This window comes from Microcaecilia unicolor, chromosome 9 (assembly GCF_901765095.1).
Source record: "Microcaecilia unicolor chromosome 9, aMicUni1.1, whole genome shotgun sequence".
Taxonomy (NCBI): domain Eukaryota; kingdom Metazoa; phylum Chordata; class Amphibia; order Gymnophiona; family Siphonopidae; genus Microcaecilia; species Microcaecilia unicolor.
Window position 1 is genome coordinate 208,243,830 of NC_044039.1, and position 11,342 is coordinate 208,255,171.

The 11,342-nt window shown below is 43.0% G+C and overlaps 1 protein-coding gene across 1 annotated transcript in view; it reads left to right on the top strand.

Annotated features, from left to right (window-relative positions):
* Positions 1-10,469, top strand: part of CCDC88C (coiled-coil domain containing 88C) — a 222,424-nt gene extending 211,955 nt beyond the window's left edge. Inside the window, exons 28-30 of the mRNA XM_030214328.1 lie at positions 6,404-6,472; positions 7,379-7,677; positions 9,169-10,469. Of these exons, the coding sequence (XP_030070188.1) occupies positions 6,404-6,472; positions 7,379-7,677; positions 9,169-10,170 (1,370 nt within the window). The 3' untranslated portion in view covers positions 10,171-10,469. The remainder of the gene's footprint in view (positions 1-6,403; positions 6,473-7,378; positions 7,678-9,168) is intronic.
* The last annotated feature ends 873 nt before the right edge of the window (positions 10,470-11,342 follow it).

Consider the following 11,342-nt stretch of genomic DNA (forward strand, 5'->3'; position numbering starts at 1 on the left):
AAGTCACTTAACCCTCCATTGCCCCATGTAAGCCGCATTGAGCCTGCCATGAGTGGGAAAGCGCGGGGTACAAATGTAACAAAAATAAGGGACTCTTCAGGGACAGAGAGAGGAAAAGTCACACACTTGTGGATGATGTTATCTGATGGTAGACATGATACAGCTCTGAGCTAAAGCTTCAAGCTCCACTGAAAATGTGCTAATTGCTGCATATATCCAGTGGCTCTGTGAGGTTGCCTCAGTCTCCTTCCAAAGAGCAAGTGAAAATGAGTCCCACCGTTCTCTGATCATGTCATTACAAGGTTCCTTCAGGAAATGCAGAATTTTCACTTGAACTTCTTTCTATTCTGCAGTCTTCCTGCACTGTGCTGTCTGGCAGGCTACTGCCCTCTAAAGAAACGTTTTCCTTCAGTTAAATCTAAAACCATCCTCAAGCCTGCATCTCGGGTCTATGCCTCAGTGGCCAAACCCAAGAAAGCACTGTTGGAGTCTCCAGCTTCCAAATGGTCAGTCCCATAGCCACATCCAGCTCCAAAATTGTCAGTCCTGTAGCCACCTCCAATCTTACCTCCACAATATGTGACTGGGTGACCGGAGAATTTAATCATAGACGTAATCTACTTAGATTTCAGCAAAGCTTTTGACACGATTCCCCACAGGAGGCTCTTGAATAAACTTGACAGGCTGAAGATAGGACCCGACGTGGTGAACTGGATTAGGAACTGGTTGACGGACAGACGCCAGAGGGTGATGGTTAATGGAATTCACATGGAAGAGGGAAAGGTGAGCAGTGGAGTGCCTCAGGGACCAGTGCTGGGTCCGATTCTGTTCAATATGTTTGTGAGTGACATTGCCGAAGGGTTAGAAGGTAAAGTTTGCCTTTTTGCGAATGATACCAAGGTTTGTAACAGAGTGGACCCCCCCCCCCCCCACACACACACACACACCCAGAGGAAGTGGAATACATGAAAAAGGATCTGCAGAAGCTAGAAGAACGGTCTAAGGTTTGGCAATTAAAATTCAATGCGAAGAAATGCAAAGTGATGTACTTAAGGAGTGGAAATCCACGGGAGACGTATGTGTTAGGTGGTAAGAGTCTGATATGTACAGACGGGGAGAGGGATCTTGGGGTGATAGTATCTGAGGATCTGAAGGCAACGAAACAGTGTGACAAGGCGGTGGCTGTAGCCAGAAGACTGCTAGGCTGTATAGAGAGAGGTGTGACCAGCAGAAAAAGGAAGTGTTGATGCCCCTGTATAAGTCGTTGGTGAGGCCCCACCTGGAGTATAGTGTTCAGTTTTGGAGGCCGCATCTTGCTAAGGATGTAAAAAGAATTGAAGCGGTGCAAAGAAAAGCTACAAAAATGGTATGGGATTTGCTTTACAAGACGATTGAGGAGAAACTTGATGACCTGAACATGTATACCCTGGAGGAAAGGAGAAACAGGGGTGATATGATACAGACGTTCAAATATTTGAAAGGTATTAATCCGCAAACGAACCTTTTCCGGAGATGGGAAGGCGGTAGAACTAGAGGACATGAAATGAAATTGAAGGGGGGCAGACTCAAGAAAAATGTCAGGAAGTATTTTTTTCACGGAGAGAATGGTGGATACTTTGGAATGGCCTCCCGTGGGAGGCGGTTGAGATGAAAATGGTAACGGAATTCAAAAATGCATGGGCTAAGCATAAGGGAATCATGTTCAAAAGGAATGGATCCTCAGAAGCTTAGCGGAGATTGGGTGGCAGCACCGGTGGTGGGAGGTGGGGCTAGTGCTGGGCAGACTTTCTACGGTCTGTGCCCTGAAAATGGCAGACACAAATCAAGGTCACGTATACACACATAAAGTAGCACATATGAGTTTATCTTGTTGGGCAAACTGGATGGACCGTACAGGTCTTTCTCTTCCGTCATCTACTATGTATGTTACTATGTAACTGGTGTAGACCAGGCCACTTTCTTCTTTCTGGTAGCAGGTGACTACTTCAGTAGATTTGACTCGGAAGAAGAGGCTTCACAACAGTATCACGAAATTGTAGTCTGGCAACTCTGAAATAACAGATCCAGATCTTCAAGACTCCCTTGGTCTTATGTTGGATCCATCTCCGCCAACAAGGAGCACTTCATCTCCAGAAGTCCTCAACCCTGGTATTGTTCAGGAAGATTTCCCAGGCTATTTCTTCAGTATGAGAGGAATCAGAATCTAGTTTTGTTAACTTCATTGAAACTTTTACCAGGCCGTTATAGTGGTATATCAAATGTGATTAATTGATAAATAAATCTAGAGTTCGTGTGCTAGGATATCTGAGATATTTTATTTTATTTATTTGTTACATTTGTATCCCACATTTTCCCACCTATTTGCAGGCTCAGTGTGGTTTACATAGTACCATAAAGGCGTTCGCCAATTCCGGTTACTCTGCGCACTCAAACTTTAGTTATTCCAGTTTATTAGAGATATTTGGAGACCTTTAAATGTCAATCTGGAAATCATCCCTCACTATTCATTTGGAGAGTAAGAGAGTGAATGATAAGTACAAGATGCAGTTGGCTCCAGGTTTGAAAGCCACAGTTGCCCCACTACTCTGCAGTAGTGAAGTCTTCTTTAATCAGATCCATGATCAGTTCACCCCAAACAGGGATCCTTGGACACTAGATCTTTTTGTCAGGAAAATCTTCCTCAGCTCTATGCTATCTTGCCACATTGCCTCAAGAGGTTGCAAAGATGTACAAACTCCCTTATCTAAAAACAAACAATATGGATTCAAGATGAATGTAATATGCATCTTTTCAGATCATCATGACAGTTTCAATGCCACAGCCATGAGTTCTACCCTTTATTACAGCCCGATAAATGGCCTAGCTTCAGACTTCCAGGCTCGGAATAGATGTGCACAAAAGGTTTGTTGATGTGGGAAATGGGGAAGCCTTTTTGTAACCAAAGTGAAGGAGAGAGCACTGTTCCATACTGTTGAAGACATCAACAGTATAGAGCATTCTCAACTGCTAATATTTCACATGCCTTCCAGAAAGGACAGTTTTTCTACAAAAAGGAAGAGGAGTATCTGTTTATAGGGCACTTTCACCCCCAGCAACAGCTGAAAGACTACATGCAAGTTTGACTTCTTACAGAAGACAGTACTGTTGCCCTGGAACCAACTCAAGTCAAGGGCTCAATGAGAGACTATATTGCTATTTATTGTGATTAATTCCAGATGACTTCAGACTCCTGGGTCGTGCTCATCACTGAGGATTACAGGCTACACTTCCTCCATATTTTTCCATATTGCCCATCCAGACCTTACCCAACAAGAAGGCAAGACAAGATTTTATTCCATTTAGGAGCAACAGTGATAGAGTGTCTCTGTTATGGAAAAAGGCAATGGGGCAGTACAGGCTATTTAACTCATTTCCTTCCCCCCCCCCCCAAAAAAAAAAAAAATTTAAAAAAAAGAGACCTCTGGGCCATCCTGGTGTCGCGTCTGTGGCCTTGACCCCTCTCAGACTCACTGTATTTCCGGCGGTCAGCTTCTGAGCTGGCTCCTGTCTGTTCTTCCTGTTTTAGTTCTGTCTCTGTCTCTGTGTGCTGGCTGCATTAGATTGTCTGTGTGCTGTTTCCCGTTCCAGACTTCAGCCGAGTCCGGTCCAGATCTTCCAGCCTGCCAGACCTGCTTGTTTTGTTTGAACCTGCACGGCACCCATAGTTGCCTGGTGATTGCTGCAGCTGAGCCTCATCTGCTGCTGGGCTTATTAGCCATTTTGAAACTCTCTGTTTGGCCTTTGCATCGCCTAAGGCCCTGGTTTGTTGGTGCTTGCTGCACTTCTGCCTAGTCCAGTTTATAGTCTGTATTCTTGCCTGATTCTAGTTTAGTCTTTGTGTAGCTTTGTGTTCTATACTGCTTGTTTACTGTATTGCTTGTTTCCCAGTCTTGCTCTTGTTTGTATGTCTTTGTCTAGTGCTAGGTTGTCTGTGTTTCTTGTTCAGTGGCTGCCTGGCAGCTTTCAGTTTTGTCTCTTGTCTACCAGTGTGTGTTCCCTGTTTCAGTGTCTGCTTGCAGCTTTCAGATCTGTCCCTTGTCTGTCTGAGAGTCCTAGTCTAGTTTTCTGCCTAGCCTCCCTGTGTGCTCTAGTCCCTTTGTGTATCCTGATGGAATCCAGTTCCAGCCTTGTCCTGCCAGCCACCTGCACTCAGGGGCTCAACTCCTGAGGAACGGTGGCTAAGTGCAGGTGAAGTCTAGCTGGCCCTGTCAGAGTTCTGCCTTATCCCTGTGTGGGGTGGTTTTGCCTGCCACTGCCGCTCCTCAGCAGTGGCCCAAGGGCTCACAAACCTAGTTCCTGCGTTTTTGGAAAGCGTGACACCTGGACCTCAAAACCCTCAACACATGTCTCTGTATTAATAAAGCAAGCCAAGAGAGACTTCGAAAGGAGGTTTCCCACAAAGAGGGAAAAGTTGCTAATAAAAACTTGTTCAACTAGATTAAGAACAAGAAACCTGAGAATATGAACGTTAAAGGACGGCATGGAAATTTTCACATAAAGGCAAATAATATTGCAAGCAACAATGGGCCACAGAGGAATAAAGGAGGTAAAGATGCACAGTATAATGCATGAAGGGGTTCACAGAGGAACGAACTCCTTTATGCCCTCCTTTTCCTTAAATAGAAGCATGTGCAATGTCACTTCTGTCATGGAAGGGTGGAGCTAAAAGTCAGATACTTTGAAGGAAAATATCAAGTGACAACAGAGGGTTCACAAAATGTTGCAAACTGAGATCATGGAAGGGTAGATTTAAGAGTCAGGTTTGTCTCTATGTGCTCAATTCAGTGAGTTTTTAACCCAGTCATGTTAGTCCATACCTAGAGGGCATTCGGTTTTGTCTGTCACCTGTGCTGAACTGTATTGTTCGCCTTGCTGAAATCCAGGTTTTACTATCTGTAGCACTCTCACTGATTTCCAATTGTCTTGTAAAGAAATTTATTACATTTCTGAGTAGAGAGGTGTGGTAGCCGTGTTAGTCCACTTTTAAAGGTAGTCAATAGAAATAAAACAAAATAAAACATGGAAAGGAAAATAAGATACCTTTTTTATTAGACATAACTTAATACATTTCTTGATTAGCTTTGGAAGGTTGCCCTTCTTCGTCAGATCGGAAATAAGCAAATGTTGGTAGATGACAGTATATATAAGTGAAACATCAAAGCATTTCAGTGACAGTCTAACAGGATGGGGGTGGATAGGTGAGTGACAGGGAGGGTGGTAAACAAAGCGGTACAATTTTATGGTTCATAATGGGCTAGAAAACCCAGATCTTTAAGTCCTGTCTGGTGGGTGTCAAAATATTTAATCATTCTGACTTCAAAGGTCTTACGTTCCTGTATTGTTTTAAAGTTACCTTTCAGGATTCTTACTGTGAAATCACTGGTACAGTGTTCTAGTTTTGTAAAGTGCTGCCAGCCAGGTTTTGATCATCTATCTGTAAGTGCTATTATATAAAAGGTGCTCCGGACTGAGTTCCCTTCTTAGAATAGCACTTATCGTGGATTGCCACGCCAAGGACTTAGGCTTGATGGAGCTTAGTGTAAATCCTGGCCAATAAGTTGGGTGTATAACCCCAGTATTCTATAATGCTGCACCAAAGTTTTTGAAATTCCCCTGGCCTGCTCATGTTCTCTTTTGGGTTGTGTGGGCACAGAGCGTGTAGGCAGGTCCACATGTAAATCCAAATTAGTTTCAATTAACAAAAGTGATTAACAGCTCATTAATTAATTTACATATGGATCTTGGATTCACACCCAAATTTTGGCGATCTGTATGGAATCTGGCTGCGGATAAAGGTTGGCTATTCCTTCTATTGCTAAAGAGCCAAGAAACTCTAAAATCATAAATGGAGGAGAGTAGGGAAGGGGCTCACTGAGGATGGCAGAATTCTTATGAATTCCGAAGGGGGGGGGGCACGAAAGACCACAGAATATCTTGGCTGGTTTTCAATTCAGAAAGGGCTTGAGCAGGCCCAGGTATTCATTTTCATCCAAATTTGAGTATACTCATCTACAAATAAAAGGTTAAGAAACGGTGAAAAAAATCCTCAGATCATGACAATGTAGGTGTGAATTTTAAGTAAAAAAAAAAGTCTTTTTTTTTTTTTTTTTAATTGAATTGAAAAATGTCTATTTTTAGGATGCCTAGATTAGGCACCGGCTATGCCTGAAAATTGTCCTCTTGCATTCGCTGTCAGTTTTATTTGACCTGGAATCCTAAAGGAATGAGAAGAAATTGAAAAGTAAAGAGAAATTATTGGGCTGTCTTTTTTTTTTTTTTGCAATATTTTTTTTTAGCCGTGTAGCATACATCAAGTAATTGTCAACCTCTATAAAGTTTATTTCTATAAATGATTTGTTTTCAGTGTCCAGGCCAAACAGCTTAGAGAACAACAGGAGTGCATCCAGTAATAGCTCACCTCTCAACTTAAAAGGTAAGATTGTGACAGGGAGCAATTTAACTTGGAGTACATTTCCTTCATCTTAAGTAGAGATGGGTTGGAGGGTCTCCTACAAGCCAGTGTAAGAGAAAAACAGCTCCTGATGTTAAGTAGTGATTCAATATTATAGTAGTTCACAAAATATTTTTAAATAGTTTTTGATAATGATAATTAAAAATAGGAAGGGTTTTTATGATCAATGATGGTGGTACCAGTGGAGCTCCTTGGTCATCTGCCACCTGGGGTGGTTACTGCTGCCCCCCCCCCTGCCCACGGGATGTAGCATGACACCCCCTCCCCCGGTCCATCCCCTCCAAGCCCCCCCCTACCAGTTGCCTCCTTTCTCTGCAGTTACTTCCTGTTCCGGGGGCAGAGGGAGCAGGGAACTGGTGGAGCCAACAGCCATGCAGCTGCTCCCAGCACCCCTCCTGCAGCGTGCACCCAGGGCAAACTCCCCCACCCTTGGTACACCACTGGGTGGTACAACTTTAAGGTTTTTCCATGCATTCCTTATTGTAAGTATGAGAGCCACTGTGGTCTTTTCTCTTCATTAGTATGATTACATGCATATAGTTTGAGTATCTTTCTCAAATGAGGGGTCTATCTATAGATTTGCAATATATTTGGAAACATTTTAACTATTAAGGGAAAGCTGGGTTTTGTCCCCTATAGTTTTCTACCCTGACGCAGCCGTAGGGCGAAACGTGGCCACGTCAGGTAATTCTATCAATACATTTGCCCAGGACTCCTATTTTTGTTGGTTTGCTCTTTGCTTGTTACGTTGGTGTTCTGACCATCACCTCACTTGTTGGTTGCAAGTTAAATATTTGTGCACCGTTACAGTGTGAAACAAATAACCTTCTTTGACAGAAAAAAAATTAACTTTTATAATTGGTCTAGGTTCTTCAGATCGTCTGTCTGGTAGGTCGGAGAGCCTTAGCAGCGATGACATGGTGCCAAGCAGAGAGACAAATGCCTTAACTAAAAATATTCACCCGCATTCCTCCACTTCTGTTCTTTTGGGAGCTGCCAACAGAGAGGAACCCTCCCTTTCTAGAAATGGCCTGGTCTCTTGTGACATGCCTCGGAAGAATAAGCCTAGCCAGTCACATCCCCGACCGCTCACCGCTTCTCCAGACAGTGATTTGGTGACGTTGGAAGAGTTCCTGGAAGAGAGCAACAGATTATCCCCACCTGATGTAAGTGAAAACTGTAACATTCCCCTTCCGTTCTTAGTTATTGATTCTTTCCCATCAAGACTAGTGGCACTGTGAAACCATTTTCCCCATTTTTCTTAAGTAGAGGAGTGTGGTAGCCGTGTTAGTCCACTCTTAAGGTTATCAATAGAAATCAAACAAAATAAAACATGGAAAAGAAAATAAGATGATACCTTTTTTATTGGACATAACTTAATACATTTCTTGATTAGCTTTCAAAGGTTGCCCTTCTTTGTCAGATCGGAAATAAGCAAATGTGCTAGCTGACAGTGTATATAAGTGAAAACATTCAAGCATTACTATGACAATCTGACAGGGTGGGAGGATGGGGGTGGGTAAGAGGTATGCATAAACCATAAAGCTGTATGTCTCTGTTGATCACCCCACCCCTCACCTATCCACACCCATCCTGTTAGAATATCAGTGATATGCTTTGATGTCCCCATGCATACCTCCGACCCACCCCCATCCTCCCACCCTGTCAGACTGTCATAGTAATGCTTGAATGTTTTCACTTATATACACTGTCAGCTAGCACATTTGCTTATTTCCGATCTGATCTGCGTGGTGGCTCTCTCAAAACACAACCAAGATACATCAGAATGTAAAAAAAATACAAACCAGCAAAAGTAATACAATCCCAAGCATGGTCTTCCATACAATGGTGGTACATGCCGACAATGGAAGACATACCACGTGGTGAAATAAATAACGGCCAAGTGACACTATCATAATGGCATTCACGCCTCGTAATAAAATTATCGTAGGGCTCTAAACTGCCGAACAGCTCCTAATACCAATAACTACTAATTGTTGCCAACTAGCACCAATTAAAGCCAATAATTGTCTGTTAACTGTAACAGCCAATTATTGAATTAAGTTGCGCATGCAACTGATTTATTCTATGAGTTGCATGTGGAACTTTGCACGCAGAGCGTAAAGTTGTGCGCCCAACTTCATAGAATTTGGGGGATAGTGTGTCTATACCTTGCCAGAGCTCCTAGTAGGTTGCTTTATTTTACATAATAAAATAATTCCTTTATTTTGGCTACGTCAAGCCTACTGGACTGATGAAAATAAATTGGTTATGTGTAGTGGTAATGTATAGTAAAGTGCAAACTCCTGAAATGGAATGAGGATAAAAACAAGAGGCATCATCTAAGGAGATATTCCTTTACAGAAAGGGCTGTGGGTAAATGGAATCATCTTCCAATGAAGGGTGCTGGATATTAGGGCAGTATCGGAATCAAAGAAGTGTGGGACAAGCGCAGAGGATCTCTAAGGGAGGGGAAGGGATTGTAAAGCTGAGCAGGTGCTATGGATGTGCTGACTTGAACGTGTTATATTGTCTGTCTGCCATCTTGGGGTTTTTTTTTCTATGAATATTTTGCTATTTATGAGCATGAAAGGATGTGTAGTATTTCAAATATTCTTGGTCGGTAATTTCATTGTCCTGTTCTTTATCTTCTTCAGGACTCTCCTAATAGTAGAGAAGATCTGTTGAGTGATTATTTTAGAAAAATGAATGATCCCCCTGTCATTGGAACCCAGTTGGTCCAGTCTGGTAGAAAGGAAACTCTGAAAATGCCCACCAGCTATGTTACGCCAACTGTAAAGTTAGATTTCAACACTGCAGACGGAAGATTGAGTAAACCAGGGCACTACGTCAAACCGAACCTGCGTCAGATAGAGCCTCCGTCAAGCTCCACGACATCCCTTAAATGCACGAAGCCAAACCAGTCTCTCTGTGATCTCAGGCAGAATATGCACCCTCAGCAAATCATTGCTACCAGCAGCAAGAGTAGCTCACTCAGTAGGACATTTAGTTTAGCTTCTGCAGACCTTCTTAGAACAAGTGGTCCAGAGATGCGTACACCAGAAACTCCTCTAAAACCTGGGACAGAGTCTCAAGCACATACAGACTTTGGTAACCAGACCTTGCAGCCTCCTACATCTTTAAAGCCTCATGCCATCTTGAGAGACAGACCACAGTCTGCAAAAACAGCAGGTCCCTTGTTAACTGTTGACTCTCGCTGCCGACCGTTTGATGCAAGACGTCTCTCTTTGGCTGCTCCAAAAGATGAGAGAACCCCACCTGTTCAGCACTTTCCTGCTCCTGGTGCCCTCACCGCCAGCAGAGTTGGTGATGATAGTGTACAGCAGGAACAGACCAATGCAGTTGCAGGGCAACGGCAACATTCTCGAGCCCAGTACGTACCCACCAGATCGCGATCGGCATCGCATTTTGGGGAAGTGGCTATGGTGATTCCAGTTAGGGCTTTGCCCAGTCATACTGAAGGAGATGGTACCCACGGTCAAAGTCCTGCTGTAACATCCAAAGATCAGAATAGGTCCCCAGGATCTACAGTTGGCACTGAGGAAGTCAGCAAAGGAATGGGCCCCAAAAGTGCCTCTGTACCCTCGGATTCAAATGAGGACCAACCGACTGTTTGGTATGAGTATGGTTGTGTGTGAGTTACGGAGTGTGTGCATAATGTGTGAATTTAAACTACTGTAACTTTTTCTAAATTGCTGTTGGCCTTTCTTTAACATGTAGCAAGCTTGAAATCATTGAGTACTTCCTTTCAATCTGTTATGCTTTATCAGGTTGATGCAATGTGCCTCAATTATGGGTTTGGATTTATTTTATTTTTTTTAATGCACACAGAATTCGTTTTATGATAACTTGTAAAGGTTGAACTGTGATTGTTGCTCTTTGAACTCACCACACCCAAAGCGAATGAGTTTGAATCTCATGAAACGCATCTTCTGTTCTCAGCTGTCTGTGTTCGAAAAGTGGGGGGTGGGGGAAACTATTGAGCCTGGGCAATAACCTGCTGAGTCTTAGATGTTTTCAAACAGCAGCACCATATTCATTGGTTGTTTCCCCTTTTTGCGCTTGTCTTTCAGTTTATATTTTCACACATTTTTTTAAAAATAGAGGTTGTGCATCTTTTACCTTCACGTGCTGCTTTTTGAAAGAGTCAGTTTTGGTAGCACATGGTTATCAGCCCTGTTCATAAAGGTGCATTAATATGGAAAACATGGGTTATTAGTGAGTATGCCCCACTCGGAAGATGGGAGTTACAGTAAACCAGATGATTTTCTGCATTAACCATTGGTGCACCTTTGTGGATAAGACTTGTGTGTTATACAGGTTCTCATGAGGAACAGCACAGCAGCGCCTTGATTTATTATAACTGGTAAGGAAAAGCAAGAAGAGCCTTCTCAATCCTTAAACAAGTGAAAGACGATTCTGTAAACTGGCACTCCGTTTATAGGGTAGTAGCTCTTATACGTGTGATCATTGCCAAATTTGGCAGTTCTGTGCATAAGTGCTTTGCACTATTCTATAAACAGTGCATCCTAGATAACTGTTGGGGGGGGGGGAGGGGGGAGGGGTGTAGAAAAAAAGTGAGGATGAACCAAGGAGGAATACCAAACAACTTTATTTAGAGTTTTCAAAAAATGACCCGTCACGGCCGTGTTTCGGCCCTAAGGCCTGCCTCAGGGGTCTTGATCAATCTCAGGTGTAGTAGTGTAAAATAATACACCGATGAGAGTTTTATGCTCAATTATTGAACAATACAATGCCTCCTTCAATCTCTTCTCCGTGAAAAGTGCAATATTGTCCGTTGAAAAACTAT